Here is a 24,169-nt window from a genome sequence, read left to right as displayed (position 1 = left end):
TATGTTATTGAGTTGTAAGAGTTCTTTACATAAGGATGCCAGTCTCTTACCAAATGTATGATTTGAATTGTTTTTGTCAGTCTGTGGGCTGACTTGTTATTTTCTTTATGGTGTCATTTGATGCACGAACTTTTGAACGTTTGATGACATTCAACTTATCAATCTCCTTGATCATTGTGCTTTTGGTGTCCTAGCTGAAAACCATGGCCATGATTTACACCTGTGTTCTACTAAGTGTTTTACAGCTTTCGCTTTTTGTTTGGCCTGGTGTGTGGTAAGGGTCAGTCTTCCTTGTGGCTCTCCTGTTGTCCCAGCACTGTTTGTTGACAAGACTGTTCTTTCCCCAGTGAAGCCTCTTGGCATCCTTGTTGAAAATCAGTGGACCATTAACATAAGAGTTTATTTCTAGAGTGTCAGTTCAGTTCCACTGATGTCTGTCCTTGTGCCAGGACTGCACTATCTTGGTGAGTGTAGCTTTGTAGTAAGTTTTGACCATACTGTCTTGGTTGGCATAGCCTTGTAGTAAATTTTGAAATTCAGAAGTATGAGTCCTAATTTGTTCTTTTCCAGGATTGCTTTGGCCTCTGGATCCCTTATCTTCACAATAATTTTTGGATCAGCTCATCAGTTTCTCCAAAAAGGGCATGTGTGATTTTGATTGTGAACATGGGATGTGTTTTTGCTTATTTAATTCTTTAATTTATCTCAATAATGTTTTATAGTTTTCAGTAATAAGTCTTACGCTTCTTCTGTTAAATTTATTCCTAAATATTTTATTCTTTTCCAAACTGTTATAAATAGAATTGTCCTATTGATTTCATTTCGAATTGTTCATGACTGGCATATAGAAATACATTTGTAGATTGATCTTGAACCCTGAAACCTTGCTAAACTTATTTATTAGTTCTAATAGATTTTTAGTGGGTTTGTCATATACAAGACCATGTCATCTGCAAAAAGAGACAGTTTTACTTGTTCCTTTCCAAACTGGTTGCCTTTTATTTCCTCTTCTTGCTTAAGTGCCCTGGCTAGAACCTCCAGTACAATGTTGAACAGAAGGGACAACGGGGGACATCCTTGCCTTGCTCCTGATTTTAGACAACGAGTCCACTGATCTTAGGGAACAAGTCTTTCACCATTAAGTGTGATGTTAGCTGTGGGGCTTTTGTAAATGTGCTTTATCAGGTTGAAGAAGTTCCTTCTATTCCTAGTTTCTTGAGTGTTTTTATTGTGAAGGAGTGGTAGACCGTGTCAGCTGCTTCTCCTGCACTTATTCGAATGTTCCGATGGTTTTTGCTCCTTTCGCTATTAATATGGTGCATTCCATCAATTGATCTTCGAATGTTAAACCAACTGTGTGTTCCTGGGACACGTCCCACTTGGTCTTGGTGAATAATCCCTTTTATATGGTGCTGGATTCACTTTGCTAGCTGTTTTTTTTTTTTTTTTTTTTTTTTTTAATGATTTTTGCACCTACATTCATGAAGGATATTGGTCTGCGGTTTTCTTTTCTTGTAATATGTTTGCCTAGTTTTGGTGTCAGGGTAATACTGGCCTCATACAATGGCTTAGGAAGTAGTTCCCCCTCTTATATTTTGCAAGAGTTTGTAAAAGAGTGGTTTTAATTCTTCTGTAAACATTTGGTAGAATTCACCAGTGAACTCCTCTGAGTGTGGACTTTCCTTTGCGTGATGTTTTTGCCTTACTAATTCAATCTCTTATGTGTTACAGGTCTATTTATATTTTCTATTTCTTCTCCAGTCACCTTTGGTAGTTTGTGTCTTTCTAGGAATTTGTCCATTCTTCTAGATTATCTAATTTCTTAGCATATAATTTTCTCTAGGATTTCCTTTGTAAGATTAGTAGTACTATCCTCTCTTTCATTTCTGATTTTAGCGATTTGAGCCTTGTCTCTTTTTTTTTCTTGATCAGTCTAGCTACGAGGTAGTATTTTTTTGTTGCTCTTTTTCAAGAACTGAGTTTGGTTTGTTGACTTCATTGTTTTTGTTTTCTTGATCTCATTTATATTCTAATCTTCATTATTTCCTTCCTTCTGCTTGCTTTTGGCTTGTCTTGGGGGAAAGCATCCATTCTTTCCCATTGGGTATGATGTTAGCTGCAGGATTTTTGTAAATGTCCTGTCAATCAAAGAGGTTCTCTTTGAGTCCTATCTTCTTGAGTGTTTCTATTGTGAAAGGGTGGTTTGCTCTTCTTTTTCTAGTTTGCTACAGTGGAAAGTTACGTTAATAATTTTAGCTCTTCTTTTTAAATATAGGAATTTATAGCCATCAGAGTGAGTTTCTATCTTAGAAAATTAGTAACGCATTCAAAATACGTTTGATTACCCAGGACTGCATTGCTCATTGTTGAGCAATTTTAAAATTCAAGACAAGTGTAAGGAAAGAATGTTATTCATAATTTCACCTCCCAGAGTTAACCTTTGTTAACAACTTCCTATGTTTCCTTAGAGATTTGTTTAAGGTAGAAGCTGGTTACATATTAAACAGCCCTTACTTTCTATGCATGCAGGATGCTATTTTGCTTCACAATCACCCGTTTCACTTGTCCATGCGTTGTCTTAGCAGCATCTTCCCTTTTCCACATCTCCCTTCTCTCCCTTCTCTCCCTTCTCTTTGAGATAGTTGTTAATTGTTTTTCCTTTTCAATTCTGTTTTTTTTTTTTTTTTGAGACAGAGCTTTGCTCTTGTTGCCCAGGCCGGAGTGCAATGGTGCAATCTCAGCTCACTGCAACCTCCACATCCCTCCCAGGTTCAAGTGATTTTCCTGCCTCAGTCTCCTGAGTAACTGGGATTACAGGCATGTGCCACCATGCCTGGCTCATTTTTATATTTTTAGTAGAGACAAGGTTTCACCATGTTGGCCAGGCTGGTCTCAAACTCCTAACCTCAGGTGATCCACCCGCCTTGGCCTCCCAAAGTGCTAGGATTACAGGTGTGAGCCACTGCTCCTTGCGTTTCCTTTTAAATTATTTCCCACCGAATTGAACTCCCCAGGCTTGGGACCTGGTGCTGACCCTGGCTGGGGCCCTGGCAGTGCCCTGGTGGGTGGCGTACCCTGGGTGGAGGCACGGGCCAGCCTGGGTGCAGCTCTGCCTCTGGGGCCTCTTACCTGTTTCTGGCTGGAGACAGATGCCTCCTCTGGACTTCAGGCCCAGAGGTGACAGCTGAGGTCACCCAGATGAGTGGCATCAGGCCTGCGGGGGACCTGGCAGTGACTGGAGGCCTCGAGGGTCCCCTCCTGCCAGGATCCTCTTGACTCTGTGTTGTTCTCTTGGCTCACCCACCCCCATTCCCAACGCCAGGCGTGAACTTCAACCCGGAGCACTGCAGCCCCAACGGCACCGACCCCTACAAACCCAAGTGCCCCGAGAGTGACGTGACGCAGCAGAGGCCCGCCTTCCCCGAGTGGCTGACGGTCCTCCTGCTCTGCCTCTACCTGCTCTTCACCAACATCCTGCTGCTCAACCTCCTCATCGCCATGTTCAAGTGAGCGCCTGGGTGGGGCTGGCGTGCGGGCGGGTGGGTGGACGGCGTTCCTGGGCCGCAGTGGCCAAGCTGTCTCCAGGGTCTTGTGGACAGTGTGGATGGCTGGTGCACAGAGGCGCCCCACTGATATCCTGGTGGAGCGTGCACAGCCACTGTCCGTGGTCACTGCTGCATCTGTTGAGCTGGCATGGGTCTGTCCCTGTGGCTGCTGGGGACCTGCGGTGCTGCGGATGGATCCACGTAGGCCCTGCGCTCATGGCGCAGGTGTCTCCTGGAGGCAGCCTCCTCCCGCGGGGCAGGGATGTTGGTGTCGGCCTCGTTCCTTTTGCACAGGAGCATCAGTATCCATGAGCTCACTGCCCTACCTGGGGGCATGCCGGGGCCGCTGCTGCTCAGTGCTGTCCCCTCACCACTCCGAGGGTTCTGCCTGTGTCTCCCTGTGACTGAGCAAAAGGGCTCACTGCCCGATGTGCAGGAAGCCAATACTGTGACACCAGGTTTTTGAGAAAAGAAAAGCTTTTCTTCTGGGCCAATCCACAAGGAGACGGGGTGCAGTTCACGTCTGTCCCCCCGCGCTGGCTTTAATGCAGTGTTTCTATTAGGGAAGGTTTGGGGGTGGGTTCGTGGATTAGTAGGTGGCTGGTGGAAGAAAAGGGGGCTCTGGAAAGTTGTGTCTCCTCATGGGTCTCGTGTGCACATCTGGGCTGAGTTACCGGGACCCCGGGGTGGAAACTCGGGCTGTGGCGTCAGCAAGCTTGGGCCCTGCAGACTCCAACTGCCCACGTTGGTTCCAGCTGACCTCAGCCAGTTCTAAAAGCTCCTGCGAGCGAGTCTCAGCATCCCAGCAAGTGGTTTCTTTCCCTGTCTGCCATCTGTAAGTGTGAGCATTTCTGTTAGTTGCTGGGTTCTTTAGCTCTTTGGGGCCAGTTCCCCAGCCCTAGACGTGTTCCTGCTGTCCCCACCGTGTGCCTCGGAGGGCGCTGGCTCTGTGGCGCCTTCCCCTGAGCTCTGATCCATCTGTGGACGGCTCCGTGTCCGCCCTCCCGCGCCATTAGGGGCTTCTTCATCTGCCCGTCTTCACGTGCTTTGCTGGTTTTGTGGGTTTGCACACACGTGTCCACCTCCTCTGGGCCTGGTGTTTGTGGCATCTGTGGCAGGTTGAATAACAGCCCCAGGGATGTCCACACTCTAACCCTGTGGCTATGGGGCCTTATATGACAAAAGGGACTGGGAGGATGGGGTTAAGTGGAGGATCCTGAGATGGGAAATTATCCAGGGTTATCTGCACCGGCCCGACATCATCACGAGGGGCCGTGGAAGACGGAGGCAGAGAAGGAATGTGACGATGGAAATGGGCATTGGGGGGAGGTGAGACCTCCGGCCCAGGAATACTGGTAGTCTCTGGAAGGTAGGAAAGGCAAGGCATGGAGGCCCCTGACCGACGGGAGGAGCACAGCCTTGCTGAACCTTGGTTTTAGCCCTGTGAGGCTCCTGACCTCCAGGACTGCGAGAAGAGTCTGATTGCTTTAAGCTGCCAAGGCAGTGGCGGTTCACTACAGCAGCATCAGGAGACTCATGCAGTGGCTGTTCCTTCTCTTTGGAAATGTCTAGCATTTTCTTTAAATCCTTAGTGTCTTGAAGCATGCAGTTTTATCATAGAACTTTTGGAATATTATTTGCTAATGTTGCTTTTGAAACAAGAAGGACAAAATAGGTGGCTGTCCATCCGGCCCCTGGTGGACGTGGTCCTCTGGGATTGCGTCTCTGATCAGCCGCAGCAGCTGTGGGTCCCAGGCTTTGGGGGTTCCAGTTTGCTCTTGCAGGTTTTAAACTTAGAACAAATTAAATGCTGAGGACCTCACACCCAGAGGCAGCATAAAAAAGAACTCCAGGGAACCAGGAGGCCACGCAGAATGAAAGCACAGGTGTTTAGGGTCTTGGTGGGCCCCTGGGTTGGCTTTGGGGGTTCCGTGGCCAATTCCTGGCCCTGACAGTGGAGCTGAGGAGCCCAGCATGGATGCGGAACCGTCATGGCCCACAGAAAGCCCAGTCTCCCCATGCTGCCCCCATAATTCAGAAAACCTCCTAGGCCCTCAGAACCCTTCCCAACCTCTGCAGACAGGCCCTGTGCTATCCGGGACTCTGAAAATCCTTTTGTTCCTGGTTTTATTAGGAACCAACTGTTTCTCTTCTTGTTTCATTGGCTAAGCTTCTGAGGTTGCCACCTTTTGCTTTAACATGGGTTCTGAACGTTGAGAGAAACTGAGCATGGGCCAGGACTGTCATCTCGAGGCCAAGGGGCTGGTGGCAGGACACCGTTCCTGCAGCAAGTATGGCACCCACACTGCCAGCTCCCGTTGTGGAGGGCTCTGTGCCTGTCACCCTGAGACACACCCAGGAGGCCCCTGCAGCCCTGCCCCTTCCACATGCACCTCTGGGGGGTCTGGCTCTGGTGCTTGTCAGAATCTGCAGATCAACTCTTAGAGTTCAATGCCAGACAGTGTCTGTCTCCTGATAAACACCCACTTTGTGTTATTCACCAGTGAGGCTTATAAAATCGAAAGTCTGTGTGCTTCTCCTGTTTTTTGCCTTGGTTCCCAGGAAGCCTGGAATTGTGAGGTCTGTGGGCTGAGTTCTGTGCCTGGAGCTGGCCTCCTGTGTGGCGTGGCTCTACTCTCGGTGGTATCAGAGTGGGCACACGGTGTGGCTCTGCTCTCTGTGGCATCACAGTGGGTACGCGGGCGGTGAGAGGGGTCTGTTCCAGGTAAACACCCTGACCTCGAGGTGTCGCTCTCTCCTCCCTGATAGCTACACCTTCCAGCAGGTGCAGGAGCACACGGACCAGATCTGGAAGTTCCAGCGCCACGACCTGATCGAGGAGTACCACAGCCGCCCTGCCGCACCGCCCCCCTTCATCCTCCTCAGCCACCTGCAGCTCTTCATCAAGAGGGTGATCCTGAAGACTCCGGCCAAGAGGCACAAGCAGCTCAGTACGTCAGTCTCAGTGCCTCTCCTGAATCTCCTGGCCGCCTGGGTGCAGAGGGGGTGGAGATGGCGCGGCAGCTCTGCCCAGAACCCTGGACACTCGGCAGGCCTGCAGGCCACTCAGGCTGCTCCCCTTCTGCTGGCCTTGAGCAAGTGGTGGGGACCGAGCCCAGAGGCTCCCCCGGGGCAGGTGTGCGGAGGGCTCTTCCTGCCACTCAGGACCAACCACCGGGTGGGTCAGAGCTTCAGGGCCCACCGTCCTGAGGATTCCAGATCCCCAGGTCTGTCCTCCCACCCTGACAGAGAACAAACTGGAGAAGAACGAGGAGGCGGCCCTGCTATCCTGGGAGATCTACCTGAAGGAGAACTACCTGCAGAATCAGCAGTTCCAGCAAAAGCAGCGGCCCGAGCAGAAGATCGAGGACATCAGCAATAAGTACGGGGGCTCGGGCGGGCCTGGGGGCGGGGAGCCTCTAGGGGACCTCCTGCAGGTCCACAGGCACCATGAGTACATGTTCCACGTGGCGAGGCCCAGCAATGCCTCACCGGCGAGGGAACACTGTACCCCGTGGCCCCTGCAATGTTGCAGGCATCTGGGCCTGTGCCCGCAGCTGACCCAGGGCCCTCGGGGGTCCTTAGGAAGGCTGGGCCCCACAGGGCACTGGGTCAGAGGCTGGGAGGGAAGCCTCGGCGGCTGGAGGAGGGGCAGGTTGGCCCATAGGAGCTGGCTTGGAGGCCTGGGGGGATGTGCACATGGGGTCCAGGCTGGTTTGGGGGTGGTTTGCTCTGTGAACTTGTTGGTGCACAGCCTTACTGTAGCTTCTGCAGGGCCTCGGCAGCCCAGCCCTTGAGGTCAGCCACGCTCAGCACCATCCTCCCTCTCGGCTCCTCCCACTTTGCTTCTTTGCAGGGTGCGAGGTCAGTGTTGGGGGAAAATCTTTCTGCTTCCTTCTCTCCACTGCCAGCCCTTTGGCCCTGCTAAGTGTCAGCAGGGCCTAACGGCCCAGCAGTGGGCAGCAGGAAGGGCTGTTCCCAGTGTCCTGCTCTCAGTGTGCGTCTCACCATGGCATGAGAGGAGGAAGGGGAATATGGACACAGTGCCACCTAGTTATGGCAGTATGGAGGTTCCTGTAGTCACAAACGGGCATACCTGGAACTGGCAGGGATGCCCAAGACTGTGGGCTCTGGACAGACCAGGCCAAGTGCCCTCCACCTTAGAGACAGGTATGTACTCCTGCCTTTCCATACCTCCCTAGCCTTGTCTGTAAGATGGAGACACGATAGTCCCTGTTGACACCTTGGAGTTGTTTCCAGAATACAGTGGGGTCCTGACTCTAAAGAAATGAGCACATATGCTTGAACCATAGCCAGGGCTCTGCTAACGTGGCCTGGTGCTTTTATCATCACTCTTACTTACGAGTAGTGGTGGTGGTGGTGGCGATGGTGATGATGGTGGCTGTGATGGTGATGGTGGTGGTGGTGGGGTGATGGTGGTGATGGTAGTAGTTGTGCTGGTGATGGTGGTGATGGTAGTGGTATGGTGAGGGTGATGATGGTGATGGTGGTAGGGACGATGCTGGTGATGGTGGTATTGATGGTGGTAGTTGTATTAGTCTGTTTTCATGCTGATAAAGACATGCCTGAGACTGGGAAGAAAAAGAGATTTAATGGACTCAGTTCCACATGGCTGGGGAGGCCTCACAATCATGACAGAAGGCAAGGAGGAGCAAGTCACGTCTTACATGGATGGTGGCAGACAAAGAGACAGAACTTGTGCAGGGGAACTCCTCTTTATAAAACCACTAGATCTCATGAGACTTATTCACTATATGAGAACTGCGTGAGAAAGACCTGCCCCATGATTCAATTACCTCCCAATGGGTCCTTCCCACAACACATGGGAATTGTGGGAGATACAATTCAAGATGAGATTTGAGTGGGGACAAAGCCCAACCATATCATTCTGCTCCTGCCCCCTCCCAAATCTCATGTCCTCACATTTCAAAACCAATCATACCTTCCCAACAGTTCCCCAAAGCCTTAACTTGTTTCAGCATTAACCCAAAAGTCCACAGTCCAAAGTCTCATCTGAGACAAGGCAAGTCCCTTCCACCTATGAGCCTGTAAAATCAAAAGCAGGCTAGTTACTTCCTAAATACAGTGGGGGTACAGGCATTGGGTAAATATGTCCATTCCAAATGGGAGAAATTGGCCAAAACAAAGGGGCTACAGGGCCCATGAAAGTCTAAAATCCAGTGGGGCAGTCAGATCTTACAGCTCTATGATGATCTCTTTTGACTCCATGTCTCACATTGAAGTCACGCTGATGCAAGAGCTAGGCTCCCATCTTGAGCAGCTCCACCTTTGTGGCTTTGCGGGGCACAACCTCCCTCCAAGCTGCTTTCATGGGCTGGCATTCAGTACCTGTGGCTTTTCCACGTGCACGGTGCAAGCTGCTGGTGGAGCTACCATTCTGGGGTCTGAAGGACAGTGGCCCTCTTCTCACAGCTCCACTAGGCAGTGCCCCAGTAGGGACTCTGTGTGGGGGCTCTGACCCCACGTTTCCCTTCCGCACTGCCCTAGCAGAGGTTCTTCATGAGGGCCCCGCCTCTGTAGCAAACTCCTGCCTGGACACCCAGGCATTTCCATACATTCTCTGAAATCTAGGTGGAGGTTCCCAAACCTCAATTATTGACTTCTGTGTACCTGCAGGCTCAATACCACATGGAAGCTGCCAAGGCTTGGGGCTTGCACCCTCTGAAGCAACAGCCCAAGCTGTACTTTGGCCCCTTTTAGTCACAGCTGGAGTGGCTGGGATGCAGGGCACCAAGTCCCTAAACTGCGCACAGCATGGGGACCCTGGGCCCGGCCCATGGGTCTTCCCTTAGCCTCTGGGCCTGTGATTGGAGGGGCTGCTGTGAAGACCTCTGACATGCCCTGGAGACATTTTCCCCATTGTCTTGGGGACTAACATTTGGCTCCTTGTTATTTGTGCAAATTTCTGCAGCTGGCTTGAATTTCTTCTCAGAAGATGGGATTTTCTATCCTGTTGTCAGGCTGCAAATTTTACAAACTTTTATGCTCAGCTTCCCTTATAAAATTGAATGCCTTTAATAGCACCCAAGTCACCTCTTGAATACTTTGCCACTTAGAAATTTATTCTGCCAGATACCCTAAATCATCTCTTTCTCAAGTTCAAACTTCCACAAATCTCTAAGGTGGAGGCAAAATGCCACCAGTCTCTTTGCTAAAACATAGCAAGAGTCACCTCTGCTCCAGTTCCCAACAAGTTCCTCATCTCCATCTGAGACCACCTCAGCCTGGACCTTATTGTTCATGTTACAATCAGCTTTTTGGTCAAAGTCATTCAAGAAGTCTCTAGGACGTTCCAAACTTTCCCACATGTTCCTGTCTTCTGAGCCCTCCAAACTGTTCCAACCTCTGCCTGGTACCTAGTTCCAAAGTTGCTTCCACATTTTCAGGTATCTTTTCAGCGGCGCCCCACTCTGCTGGTACCAATTTACTGTATTAATCCATTTTCACACTGCTGATAAAAACATACCTGAGACTGGGAAGAAAAAGAGGTTTAATGGATTCACAGTTCCACGTGGCTGGGGAGGTCTCACAATCATGGCAGAGGGCAAGGAGGAGCAAGTCACATCTTACGTGGATGGCGGCAGGCAGAGAGAGAACTTGTGCAGGAGAACTCCTCTTTATAAAACCATCAGATCTCATGAGATATATTCACTACCACGAGAACAGCACAAGAAAGACCCACCCCTAAGGTTCAGTTACCTCCCACTGGGTCCCTCCCATGACACATGGGAATTGTGAGAGTTACAATTCAAGGTGGGATTTGGGTGGGGATGCAGCCAAATTATATCAGTAGTGGTGATGGTGAGGATGGTGATGATGGTATTGGTGATGATGGTAATAGTGATGGTGATGGTGATGGTAGTGGTTGTGCTGGTAGTAGTGATGGTGGTGGTGGTAGTGGTAACAGTGATGATGATGGTGATGGTGGTGGTGGTGGTGATGGTGGTGGTGATGATGGTGATTGTGGTAATGGTGGTGATGGTCATGGCGGTAATGGTGATGGTGATGATGGTGATGGTGGTGGGTAATGGTGATGGTGGTGGTGGCAGCGGTAATGGTGGTGATGATGATGGTAGTCGTGATGGTGATTAGGATGGTTGTGATGGTAATGGTGGTGATGGTGATGGTGGTGGTAGTGATGGTCATGGTGGTGGTGGGTGATGGCGATGGTGGTGATGATGGTGATGGTATTGGTTGTGCTGGTGCTGTTGGTGGTGGTGGTGGTAGTGGTGATGGCAATGGTGGTGATGATGGTGATGGTATTGGTTGTGCTGGTGCTGTTGGTGGTGGTGGTGGTAGTGGTGATGGCAATGGTGGTGATGATGGTGATGGTATTGGTTGTGCTGGTGCTGTTGGTGGTGGTGGTGGTAGTGGTGATGGTGTTGATGGTAGTGGTGATGTTGGTGGTGATGGTGATGGTAGTGATGGTAGTGGTTGTGCTGGTAATGGTGGTGGTGGTGGTAGTGGTGATGTTAGTGATGATGTTAGTAATGGTGGTGGTGGTGGTAGTGGTGATGTTAGTGATGATGATGATGTGGTGGTGATTGTGATGGTGGTGGTAGTGGTGATGGTGGTAGTGATGGTGATGTGACAATGGTGATTTTGATGGTTGTAATGGAAATGGTGGTGATGGTCGTGGTGATGGTGCTTCTGATGGTGGTAATGGTGGTGGCAGTGATGGTAGTGGTGGTGGTAATGGTGGTGGTGGTAATGATGGTAGTGGTGGTGCTGGTGGTGGTGGTGATGATGGTGGATGTGGTGATGATGGTAATGTTGATGATGGTGATTGTGATGGCAATGGTAATGATGATGGTGACAATGCGAGGACCTTAATGAACTAGCTGATGTCAAAGCCCCTTCTAGCTCCCATTCTGAGTGAACTAGATACAGGTGCCCTCTTTGCTTGAGTCTGGGCACGATGACTTGCAGTTGAGCCCTTGGCATGCTCTTTGCCTGGAACAGTCTTCTCCCAGAGAGAGTCAGGACTTGCTGTCTCTCTCTATTCAGGCCTCACTTCATTGGAGGGCCTTTCCTGCCCTCCACCCACCCTGTCCCCATGCCTTGTCTTTCTGGAATCTGGATGTTGGTTGGTTGGCTGGTGGGTTTGTGGGTTGGGTCATGTCTACCAGCCAGGCTCCATGTGAGAGTAGGGACAGAGTCCCACACGTTCCCCATAGTATCGTGGGATGTAGAGCAGGCCCAGTGCCTAGAAGGCACTCAGCAAATCCTATGCAGTTCTGGAACTGCTGCTAGTTCCTGGCCTGGCAGGGTTGCAGGAGGCTGGGGTCGCTGGTCTCCAGGCCTGCTCAGCCTGACGTTTGGCTCTGATGGTCCACTTACAGAGGAGAGACCTGGGGCCATGCAGTGCCCTGAGAACCTTCTCTTACTTGCTCTGGCCAAGCACAGCTTTGATGGATGGCCTCGTCTGGGACATCTGACTTTGAGCAGTGGCCATGCCCAGGGCCCAGATGCTGGGGGAAGGTGCTTGGGAGAGGCGGCCTCCGCATGTCAGGATGAAGCTGAAAGGCCACAGCTCTGCTGATGACCAACATAGTCAGGGCTGGAATACAATGGCTGGAGTGTGTTAAGGGCTCACTGAGGACCACGCCCTTCACCTGCATCATCTCACTCAACCCTTTTGCACAGGGAGGTATTTTTCCTTCCACTTTTACCCACGAGGAAGTGGAGGCCCAGGAAAGTGAGAGAGGTGGTTCAGCGTCCACCACTGGCCAGCGGTGTGGCCTGGAATGCAGGCCCCAGCAATTTTGCAGCCTCCTGCCTTAAGGGAGTGAGCTGGGCCCCAAATGAATCAGTCCCAGGCTGGGTATGGTGGCTCACGCCTGTAATCCCAGTACTTTGGGAGGCCGAAGTGGGTGGATCATGAGGTCAGGAGATCGAGACCATCCTGGTTACCATGGTGAAACCCCATCTCTACTAAAAATACAAAAATTAGCCAGGTGTGGTGGTGTGCGCTTGTAATCCCAGCTACTTGGTAGGCTGAGGCAGGAGAACCGCTTGAACCCAGGAGGCAGAGGTTGCAGTGAGCCGGGATCGTGCTGCTGCACTCCGGCCTGGGCAACGGAGCAAGACTCCACCTCAAAAAACAATTTAGTTCCAAATGCTGCTCAGCTCCTGCCCTATGCCAGACGTCTTAAAGCTCAGAGTCGGTCTGCTGCCTATTCCCAGCCTAGGTGCTCAGTGGAAGTTGGGTGCCTCCAGTTATTTTCTGAGGTTGAAAAAACTTAACTAAAATATAAATTTTCAGGCCAGGTGCAGTGGCTCATGCTTGTAATCCCAACACTTTGGGAGGCTGAGGTGGGAGGATTGCTTGAGCCCAGGAGTTCAAGACCAACCTAGGCAACATAGTGAGACCCCCGTCTCTACAAAAAATAAAAATAACAGTTATCCAGGCATGGTGGCTCATGCCTGTGATCCCAGCTACTAAGGAGGCCATGGTGGGGGGATTTCTTGAGGCCAAAAGTTTGAGACAAGCCTGGGCAACATAGTGAGACCCCATCTCTACAAAAAAAAAAAAAGAGTAGCCTGGTGCGGTGGCGTACTTGGGGTCACAGAGTCCCAGCTGCTCAGGAGGCTGAGGCCAGGGGTTCGAGGCTGCCGGGGTGATAGGGCGAGACCCTGACTCTAATGCGTATTTGTGTGTGAACGGAAGTTTTCCCAAGATGAGCCTGCAGAACGTATTTCCGCTGGGCCGCTGGCTGGTGTGCTCACCTGTCACTCCCAGTGGTCAGCAGCTCTGGCTCATCCACAGAGGGGCCTGGGACAGAAGCTGATGTGCTTCAATCGACCTGATCTTGCAGAACACGGGCTCCAGGGAAAGTGAGGAAAGAGCTCGGCCCTCACCAAGGGCCCTAACCTGGTCACTGACCCTCCGTGGGTCCAGTGAGGAAGCCGGGGACCCGGGAGGCGAATGAGCTTGGGGTGCCATAACCTTGCAGCACTGAGGTGAGCTGAGTTCACTAAAGCTCCTCGCCCACAGAGCAGGGCTGGAGCCTTGGGGGTCAAGGACAAGCTCTGTCTGCAAATCTAGACAGTTTCTGCATCTCACGGTGGTGGAATCACGCGGGTCCGAGAAGGCGCCAGTAACCACCCTCGCATGTTTGCAAGGCTGTCTGGGAAAACACAGCAGGTGCAGTTAAGCGGCTTTTGTGGGATTAAGCAAAATGCAGTGTGGGTGAAAGGAGACTCCCAGGCCCGGCGCGAAATCATTTTCTTCCCTTTCCCTAGATAACTGTTTAAAGTGGGACATATCCCCAGAAAATTTCTGTGTTACTAAAATAGTTGCTCAATATATTATAAGAATATCACTTGCAGTGGGTGCAAGGAAGTGAGGGAGCCCAGGGGACAGTGGATGAGAGCTGGAGACTCGTGTTTGGCCGCAGACTTATTTTAACCATAAACACAGCAGGCCAAGGCTGGGTGAAGCAAAATAAGACAGAAACCAAATATTTCCAGAATAATAGTGCCACTCCACAACCCCACAAAATAAGACAGAAAGCAAACATTCCCCAGCAACAGCACCACACCACATCCCCACAAAATACGACAGAAACCAAATACTCCCAGAAAAACAGCGCTGCTCCACAATCCTCGCAAAATACGACAGAAACCAAACATCCCCAGAACAGCAGCGCCTCTCCACATCACCCCCACAACAAATCAACCTCTGCTGTGCCCAGAGGAAGTTTCATTGTGACCTGTCACCTGGCCCTCCCTCAGTTCGCTCACTTGCCCCCTCTCCTGGGACGGACAGGCTGCCAGAGCTTGCCGTGTGAGCCTCGGCTGTCCGTCTGCTGAGACGTCTTTCCCTTTGGGGCCCTGGGCAGTTTGGTTCTATGGGAGAAATGCATGTTAGAAATAGTTTCATATGAAGAGGAAGTGAAGACTGATGCAGGGCCGTCTGCAGTGCGGTGTGGTGTTCCCGGGGCCCCAAGGCCTGGTGTGCATCCAGCTCAGCTGCTTCCTCTTTCAGGGTTGACGCCATGGTGGACCTGCTGGACCTGGACCCGCTGAAGAGGTCGGGCTCCATGGAGCAGAGGTTGGCCTCTCTGGAGGAGCAGGTGGGTCCAAGGTCCAGGCCTCCGTTCAGGAGGTGCCACTGTTGGGCCTGGTGGGCGGCTCTGCCATGTGATGGCACCGAGTAGGGCTCTGAGAAGCGATGGTGAGGAGGAGGCCAGAACGTCAGGGCAGCCGTTCCCAGCTGGCAGAGGCGCCCTGTGTGTCCTCCAGAAAAGCCTGCCCGAGCGTTTCTGTGACCGAGCTGCTCCTGTGTGTCCTGCGGCCTCTGTGGCCAGGCTGTGCTCCTGGCTGCTCCCAGGAAACAGAGTGTTTGTCCCTCCCAGCCTCTGAGCCCTGGACAGGCCATGAGACCGAGGTGGGGAGGACTTAGAGATGGCCTGTGAGGGTCTGCCCGCGCACCCCATCAGCGTCCACCAGCTGGGCCGGGCCGTGCTTCCCAACGACAGCCCCTGAGGCCACGGCAGCCTCTGTGGTCAGCGCTGAGCCCTGTGGATGGCTCAGCCACCCAGTGCTGCTGCTCCCAGCTGGGCCCTGTGCTCCTTGGGCATCCACCATCCACCAGTCCTGCCTGCTGCACCCAGAGGTCTGCCCAGGCCACCCTCTCCCCCAGTCTAGGCCTTGCTGGGACCCCTGACAGGGTGCCCAGCTCTGAGCCACATGGGTGAGATACATCCTGCTGTCCCCTGTGGGGGCTGCATCGGCCTCTGGGGAGGCTCCTCCTGGGAGGTGCAGGAACCCTGGAAACCTCTGGCTTTGGCAGCCCGTGACCTCTCCCTGTGGTGGAGAACCGCCTGACTGCAGCTTCATGCTGGCTCCGTCCTCTGACTTGTCCAGTCCAGTGACAGTCCCACTGTTGTATCTCTTGGGCAGGCTGCATCATCAGATGTGTGACTCAGCAGCCCCCAAGGGAAGCAGGGTGGGCCCGGGGCAGCATCCTGGCTGGCTTGGTGGCTGCCTGGGGAGGAGGTGGTGTCTCACTTTCAAAGTGTGCAGGGGCTGAGTGACAGGGGTGGGGCTCCTGGCTGGGGGAGTGAGGTCTCGGTGGGCAGTGGGGTGTGTACCATACGTGTGGGTGGTAGGTGCTCACTGTGTCTCGGGCTGTGCCTTCCAGGTGGCCCAGACGGCCCGAGCCCTGCACTGGATTGTGAAGACACTGCGGGCCAGCGGCTTCGGCTCGGAGGTGGACGTCCCCACTCTGGGTGAGTGGGTGGCCAGGCCAGCAGCTGGTCTTCACCCGCCTGTGTTCTTTTGGGTTTGGGGTCAGTGGGAGGAGAGGCAGCTGGCGGGGCTGTGGCCAGGAGGAAAGCACTGGCTGGAGCCCATTCCCAGGCCTGGCAGGGCCAGCGCCCTCAGGAACTCAGCCCACCCACCAATGCCGGTGCCGAGGCCCCGCCCGATCCCTGACCTGACCAGGTTCCTGGATGTCCACGGGGAGGCCTGGCCTGCCGTGCCCTGAGCTCCCCACATACCCCGCTGCGGAGTCAGGGGTGCGAGCCGGGCAGCTGCAGACTGTGTCTGAACCTGGTCAGGTGGGCTGAGTGACGAGAAGCAAAGTCTGTTTTCCTAAATTCGCAGCTGGCTATGAAATGGACATAAGTAGCCTTCCTTGGGCCACTGAGTTTTGCTGGCCCCCAAAGAGCACATTTCTCTCGGTAACTGCGCTGTGAGTTCAGCTCAGCTCATTACTGAGGTCCCTGATTGCCGCCGCACAAAGGGGCAGGTGCCAGCAGGGACGCTGCCCTGACCCCGAGGGCCATCCTCCCTGGGGGCCCTGCTCACTTCAGGGCTGGTGTTCGACCTGCATGGCCATTTGGGCTTGGGGAGGTGGTGGAGCCCAGATGTTTTGGTGGAAGGACCACAGAGGAAGTCCCTGTCCTGCGGGTGGGCACCTGAGCCTGGGCTTGCCTTACATCACAGCTTCCTGACTGTCCTCAGCCTCCCAGAAGGCCGTGGAGGAGCCAGATACTGAGCTAGGAGGCAGGAAGAAGACGGAAGAGCCAGGCGACAGCTACCACGTGAATGCCCGGCACCTCCTCTATCCCAACTGCCCCATCACGCGCTTCCCCGTGCCCAACGAGAAGGTGCCCTGGGAGGTGAGCGCCTGCCTGAGCCCAACCAGGCAGAGTGGCCGGGCCCCTGGGGAGGCAAGGGCAGCCCTGTCTCCATCGATCTGGTGTTAATCCTGGTTTCCAGCCACTGCAGTCACAGGGGGATCTGTACGTCTGGCAGCCCCTGTTTGACATTTAAGGAAACTGAGGCACAGAGGAGTCAAATCACAGGGGCCCCACAGCTCGAGGTGGTGGAGGGGCCTCGGGGGGCACACTGACCCCCACAGAGTTCGAGGCTCAGGCTCCTCCCATGATCATCCTGGGGCCCAGCGCCACTGGCCCCATTCTCCCAGATCATGCCCTGGTCCTAGACCCCACCCATCCCTGTGAATGGCTCTGGCCCCTTTCCAGATGCCAGGTATGGAAGAGAGACAGAGACACAGAGAGAGCGAGATGGCTAATGGCCCTGCGGAGACCCCCGCCCTCCTGGTGCAGGGCTTCTGTCTGGCCCATCCAGAACATTCCAGGCTGCTGTTTTCGCTGCTTCTGTCCACCTCACAGAATCCTCCTTGCCTCCAGGGTCCAGCTTAGACCCCTGCCTCACTCTGGGAAGACCCCCAAGGCCTCCAGTCATGGCTGCCTGCCCTTCAGCTGGCCCCAGGGTGGAGGTCCCTGAGCCCAGCCCCCGGCTCTGCCCGGCTTGGAGCTTCTGCCCTGCATGTTGGGATGTTGGGGTTGGGTTCAGACCCAGTGTAGCAGCCCTTTTACCCTGGTGCCTGGGCCCAGCTTTGCAGTGGGGGTAAAAATCTAGGGGAAAATTCCCTGTTTTGCAACAGACGGAGTTCCTGATCTATGACCCGCCCTTTTACACGGCAGAAAGGAAGGACGCGGCCGCCATGGACCCCGTGGGAGAGTGAGTGTGAGCTGCTGTCCGTGCTCCCAGCTGGCCCCAAACCCAGGACCTCCCAGGGGCTCCCTCAAGTATCCCAGTCAGGGCTCAGCCTGGGGAGGCCCTGTGAGCAGGAGGGGTCCATGGGGGCCTGAAGGGGCCCAGCTCCTACTGTCATATACACTCAGCCTACAGCCACTCGGCTGGGCCCTTGGTGGGGGGTGAACCCTGCCTGTCTGCTCTGTCCCACCTGCAACACGGGGACACAGACACGCCTTCTCCTCTGCTCCCAGCACCCTGGAGCCGCTGTCCACGATCCAGTACAACATGGTGGACGGCCTGAGGGACCGCCGGAGCTTCCACGGGCCGTACGCAGTCCAGGCCGGGTTGCCCCTGTGAGTGTGCCCCCCACAGGCCCTGCCCTGTCAGCCTTTGGAGTTTGCCTGGGGGGCAGGTTTCCTCTCTGGGCAAAGGAGGCATTTTTCTCATAAAACAAACCAAAAATGCATGTGAGCCACAGAAAGGAAGAAAACATCAACTCACGGCATCACTGCAGCTCCTGGGATAGGGCATGGGATGGTGGGACTTGTCCCCTGGCCTCCGGCAGGCCCTGCCCCACAGTCCCAACCCTAACCTGGGGACTGCTGTGCTGTGAGAGGCAACATCTTGGAGGATGGGCGGCGGGGACAGCTGTGCTGGGAGAGGGTGACTCCTCGGAGTATGGGCAGGTGGGGATGGCGGTGCTGGGAGAGGGTGACTCCTCGGAGGATGGGCAGGTGGGGATGGCGGTGCTGGGAGAGGGTGACTCCTCGGAGGATGGGCGGGGGGGATGGCTGTGCTGGGAGAGGGTGACTCCTCGGAGGATGGGCGGGGGGATGGCTGTGCTGGGAGAGGGCGACACCTTGGAGGATGGGCAGGAGGGGACGGCTGTGCTGGGAGAGGGTGACTCCTCGGAGGATGGGCGGGGGGGATGGCTGTGCTGGGAGAGGGCGACACCTTGGAGGATGGGCGGCGGGGACAGCTGTGCTGGGAGAGGGTGACTCCTCGGAGGATGGGCAGGTGGGGATGGCGGTGCTGGGAGAGGGGGACACCTTGGAGGATGGGCAGGGGCTGTGCAGCAGGGAGGGGACACGGGAATGGGTACTGGCAGGCTCACCTGGCCGGGAAGTTGGACTCGCCTGGTGTCATGTTCCCCACAGGATCGGCGCTGCACCCATCACACAGGTGAGGAAACCCAAAGTAGTGTCAGGTGACCCTGAAGTGCCTACAAGTGCCCTGGAGGGAAGGAGCCTGGGGCTCTTGGACCCTGCCATGAGGAGTAGGTGGAGGAGGGGCCACCAGAACCTGGGGTTGGGGGGTTGCCAGGATGTGGGGCATGAACCATGGAGCAGAGGAGCCAAGGGGTCTGAAGGACCGGGGGACTGCATGGCAGGCCTTTGCGGAATGCTCTGGAACAGGGTGTGCGCTCCTCTGCCCGGAGCTGGAGGTCGAGTAAGGAGGTGGTAGAAGGCTATGGGGCCTGAGAGCAGAGGTCCTGGCCAGGTGGCTGCAGCTGCAGGTGGCCTGCTCTGGTGTTGGGGGTGTGCAGGATGGGCAAGGGTGGGTATTTAGGGAGGTGCATCTGGTGGCTGTGGGAAGCTGATGAGAGCTGCAGGTGCCTGGTGTGGGTGACAGGGCACAAGCACCTGCTCTCACGGGCGGTCGCCACACAGGCAGGTGTGTCAGGACTTGGCAGGATGTAGTGGCCACGCGGGCTTTAGTAGCACAGAAGAGCACTTTCTATATGCACCGTGCTTCTGTTGTGGGCTTATGAATCTTATTTTCATTGTCTTTCCTTAGGTGTGTTTTCTTTCTATGAAATTATAAAGACACACCTTCCTATATTCATTTGACACGTTTTAAGATTAGATTTTTCACTGAGTCTTTAATACAGATGAAGGCTGCTTGTATAAGGTGTGAGGAGGGGCCTGATTTATTTTGTGAATTCACACATAAAGTGAGCTGCCTGACTTCATTTCCTGCTAAGGTCTGGCTCCTCCCCTGAGGTGTGGCTCATCCCCTGATGTCTGGTTCCTCCCCTGAGGTGTGGCTCCTCCCCTTAGGTCTGGCTCCTCTCCTGAGGCATGGCTCCTTCCCTTAGGTCTGACTCCTCCCCTGAGGTGTGCATGAGGTCTGACTCCTCTTTCATAGTTATGTCTGCCTCTGTCCCACTCATCTCGTAGCAGATCATGCCACTATTTGCCATAGCATTGCAATAATCCTGACTCTGGGGTAGCATGTCTGTAAACTTGCCTTTTCTGGTCTTGAGACTTTGGCATTTTTGTGAGTTTAAAAACCAGTTTTTCTAGCTCCATGACAAATCCATTGATAAGAATTGTATTAAATTTATAGAAAAATTTGAGACGACACTTTTATGATAATGAATTGTCTATGTATATATTTGTCAACATTTATTTATGTCTTCTCTTTGTCCTTCCCTAAAGTTTTATAATTTTGTTCATAAGGATCTTATACTTTTAAGTAATATTTGTTCCTCAGGTATTTGATAACTTTTGTTATTTGAGGAAATTATAACATTTTTTCTTTTTCTTTTTTTTTTTTTTTTTTTTTTTGAGATGGATTTCACTCTTGTTGCCCAGGCTGGAGTGCAATGGCGTGGTCTCGGTTCACTACAACCTTCACCTCCTGGGTTCAAGTGATTCTCCTGCCTCAGCCTCCTGAGTAGCTGAAATTACAGGTGTCCACCACCATGCTTGGCTAATTTTGCATTTTTAGTAGAGATGGGGTTTCACCATGTTGACCAGGTTGGTCTCGAACTCCTGACCTCAGGTGATCCACTTGCCTCAGCCTCCCAGAGTGCTGGGATTACAGACATGAGCCACCACTTCTGGCCTATAATATTTTTTCTATTTTCAATTTTTAAAAAATATATAGGAGCATTATTAATTTTGTATGATGACTTTATATCTAACAATTTTGTTAAACTTTCTCATTAATTATATAAATGTGTTTGTAGATTTTCTATGTAAATAATATATATTCTGCAAATAACAATATTTTCTTTCTCCTTACAATAATCATGCCTCATTCCTTTTTTTTTGCCTTATTGTGCTGAGTAAAATTCTTCAGTGTAATTTAGAGTATTGGTAATATTAACAGGTTTCCTTGTTTCTGAGTTAATGGGAATTCTATCAACATTTCACCATTAAGTATGGTATTTACTGAATAAATTTATAAATACCTTTTATCGGATTAGGAATGTTTCTATCTAGTCCCAGTTTGTCAGGAGCTGAATGCTACTAAATGGTTTTTCTGCCATTGATTGAGATAGTTATAAGATGTTTCCCCTTTAGCCAATTAGTGTGTGAATTATTTTTCTAGCTTCTTCAGTGTTGAGCCATCCTTGCATTCCTAGAATAAACTCTTCTGTTATATTTAATATACTGCTGGAGTTAATTTACTAACATTTTATTTAAGATTTAAAAAAATGTGTTCAAAAGTGTAATTTGCCTATAATTTATATTTCTTATACTGTCTTACTTTGGTTTTGGTATGAGGTTATACCCATCTCAATGAATGAGCTGGTCAGCTTTCCTTCTTTTCTCTTCTTTGGAACTTTTTGAATGATGTGGAGATAATTATTTGTTTCTTAAAGTCTGATAATACTCACCTGTAAAACTGTTAGGTCTAACATATTTTGAGCAAGTAGATTTCTAACTATTTTATCTTCCATAATGATTTTGGAACCTTATTTCCTGTTTCTTCTTGGGTCCTTTTTAGTAATTGTAAATTTTCTGGAAAATTATCATTTCATCTAACTTTTGAAATATGTTGTGTCACAGATGTCCATAATATTCTTTTATGATTTAAAAAATATATAAATATACAGTAATTTCTCTTTTGAGCATTCATATTTATTATATATTTCTCTTCTTTGTTTTTTTATTTTTTTGATTATTCTTGCCAGTGGTTAATTTTATAATCTTTTCAAAAACCTAACTTTTGGATTTGTTGATTATCTTAATTTTTCTATCTCATCCTTTATTGCTTTTATTGTTATCTTTCCTTCCTTTCTACTTCTTAGAGATTTGCTCTTGATTTATGTGTTAGAGCTCATTTTTATTCAATTTTCCTGGTTTTCTAATAAGGGTACCTAAGACTATAAATTCTCTCTAAGACCTGGTAGGCTGTATCCCTTAAGTTTTGATGTGTAGAGATTTTGTTTTTTACTTTATAAATTTCATTATAATCTTCATTTTATACTTTTGTTTTGCTCTTTTTCTTTTTGTGGAGAATGAGGTCTCACTCTATTATCTAGGCAGGTCTTAAGCTCCTGGGCTCAAGCAATCCTCCTGTATCTGCCACCTCAAGTGCTGGGATTACAGGTGTGAGCCACCACACCCAGCATAATCTTCATTTGATTATTTAGTGATGTATTTTTAGTTTTCTTTATCTTGAGACAGAGTCTTGCTATGTAGCCCAGGCTGGAGTGCAGTGGTGCGATCTTGGCTCACTGCAGCCTCCGCCTGCAGGGTCTCAGTTCAAGCAATTCTTCTGCCTAAGCCTCCTGAACCACAGGAATTACAGGCATGTGCCAACACGCCAGCTAATTCTTTTTGTATTTTTAATAGAGATGGTGTTTTACCATGATGGTCAGGCAGGTCTTGAACTCCTCACCTCGTGATCCACCCACCTTGGCCTCCCAATGTGCTGGCATTACAGGTGTGAGCTGCTAACCCTTGTCCTCTACTTACAGTTTTTAAGCCATTCTTTGTTATCACCCTCTAATTCTAATTTTGCTGCATTTTTGTTGGAGTGGGATTGGCAACACGCTGATTCTTGAAATTGAAATGTCCTCCATGGCCACAATCTCTACCCTGGGTTGCTGCAGCTGCTTGACTGTAACCCTAACCTAACCCCTAACCCTAACCTAAACCCCTAACTCTAACCCTAACCCCGAACCCTAAACCTAATCCTAACCCCTAACTCTAACTCTAACCCTAACCCCGAACCCTAACACTAATCCTAACCCCTAACTCTAACCCTAACACTTAACCCTAACCCTAATCCCTAACTCTAACCCTAATCCCTAATGTTAAACCAAACCCTAACCCCTAACCCTAACCCTAACCATAACCCCAACCCCAACCCTAATCCTAATCCCTAACCCTAACCCTAACCCTAATCCCTAACCTTAGCCCTAACCCTCTTGGCCCATTCACAACAGCAGCCTGTGTGAGCTTGTCTGACTCAAGTCACTCACACACTCAGATGCCCTTTCTGTTACAGGAGTGACTGTCCCCCACGTCCGTCTGGGGCCAGCCCCCTCACTGTATTAGTTTGCTATGGCTGTTGTAACTAAGTACCACAAACTGGGGGGCTTAACAGAAATGGATTATCTCACAGTTCTGAGGGCCAGGAGTCTGAAATCAAGGGCCACACTCCCTCTGAGGGCTTGAGGGGAGACCCCTTCCTGCCTCTCCAGCTCCTGGTGTTCCTGGCAGCCCTTTGCATTCCTTGGCTTGTGGATGCATCACCCTGATCTCTGCCCCCTAGCCACATGGCCTCTCCCTGCATGTGTCTGTGTCTCTTCTGTTCTTAGGATTATAAATCATACTGGGTTTAGGGCCAACCCTATTTCAGTGTAGCTTCATCTTAACTAATTAAACCTGCAGACACTATTTCTGAACAAGGCCAGATTCTGAGGTTCTGGGAAGGACATAAATTTGTGGGCATTGTTCACCCCAGTGCACCTTTGTGCTAGACCCGTCTTCCATTGCCTCTCAAGGACCTCATCCCAAACATACTGCTCCTCCTGCACCCGGGTCCTCCTGCCCTCTTGCGTTGCTCCTGCCGACATAACTCTTTTTTTTTTTTTTTTTTTTTTTTTTTTTTTGAGATGGTGTCTCACTCTGTCGCCCAGGCTGGAGTGTAGTGGCATGATCTCGGCTCACTGCAAGCGCCGCCTCTTAGGTTTACACCATTCTCCCGCCTCAGCCTCCCGAGTAGCTGGGACTACAGGCACCCGCCACCTCACCTGGCTAGTTTTTTGTGTTTTTTTTTTTTTAGTAGAGACAGGGTTTCACTGTTAGCCAGGATGGTCTTGATCTCTTGACCTTGTGATCCGCCCGTCTCGGCCTCCCAAAGTGCTGGGATTACAGGCATGAGCCACTGTGCCCGGCCCGACATAACTCTTTAAACACGCTGTCTCCTTGGCCCCTGCCTGCTCGTCCCTTCCTCTTTTGAATCAACTCCACTTGGGCTTGTCTTGCTCTTTCTGAAATGGGTTGAGGTCAGGTCAGCAAGGATTTTGCCTTGTTCAACCCAAAGGCCAGCTCTCCATCCCACAACCCACCTGCATTTCTGGAGCTGTGAGCGGATGAGTGAATGAACATGTGATTGCTGCAGCTGGAGTGTCGCTGTGTTCGCGCTTTGGGGTTGTGTGGGTAGGTTTGTGGACGGGCCTATGCCTTGACGTTGTGATGGAGCTAGCGGGCATACAGCAGGGAGGTGAGGGGTTGAGAACCATATGGATGAGATCATGACCGGGGGCTCAGAGATCAGGGCACAGTGACAGCAGCTGAAGACTCGGCTGTGGGGTGGGGGCT

At 51.4% G+C, this 24,169-nt stretch overlaps 1 protein-coding gene across 9 annotated transcripts in view; it reads left to right on the top strand.

Moving 5' to 3' along the window:
* Positions 1-24,169, top strand: part of TRPM2 (transient receptor potential cation channel subfamily M member 2) — an 87,227-nt gene that overhangs the window by 54,567 nt on the left and 8,491 nt on the right. For 4 of the 9 annotated variants that reach the window (XR_012431920.1, XR_012431921.1, XM_045389386.2 and 1 more), the window contains 8 exons: positions 3,323-3,506; positions 6,315-6,496; positions 6,795-6,927; positions 14,578-14,665; positions 15,736-15,823; positions 16,560-16,717; positions 17,509-17,585; positions 17,855-17,956. Coding sequence is in view for 4 of the 9 variants with exons in the window: in XM_045389386.2 (XP_045245321.2) it covers positions 3,323-3,506; positions 6,315-6,496; positions 6,795-6,927; positions 14,578-14,665; positions 15,736-15,823; positions 16,560-16,717; positions 17,509-17,585; positions 17,855-17,956 (1,012 nt within the window). In the remaining 5 variants the exon portion in view is untranslated. Of the gene's footprint in view, positions 1-3,322; positions 3,507-6,314; positions 6,497-6,794; positions 6,928-13,584; positions 13,735-14,577; positions 14,666-15,735; positions 15,824-16,541; positions 16,718-17,083; positions 17,586-17,854; positions 17,957-18,601; positions 18,786-24,169 lie in introns of those variants that run through there. The other 5 variants (XR_012431918.1, XR_012431919.1, XM_045389394.2 and 2 more) reach the window with 4 other exon arrangements.

The sequence above is a fragment of the Macaca fascicularis genome, chromosome 3 (genome assembly GCF_037993035.2).
Source record: "Macaca fascicularis isolate 582-1 chromosome 3, T2T-MFA8v1.1".
Taxonomy (NCBI): Eukaryota; Metazoa; Chordata; class Mammalia; order Primates; family Cercopithecidae; genus Macaca; species Macaca fascicularis.
The sequence above is the reverse complement of the archived record's forward strand: the minus strand, read 5'-3'. Positions and strand labels throughout refer to the sequence as shown.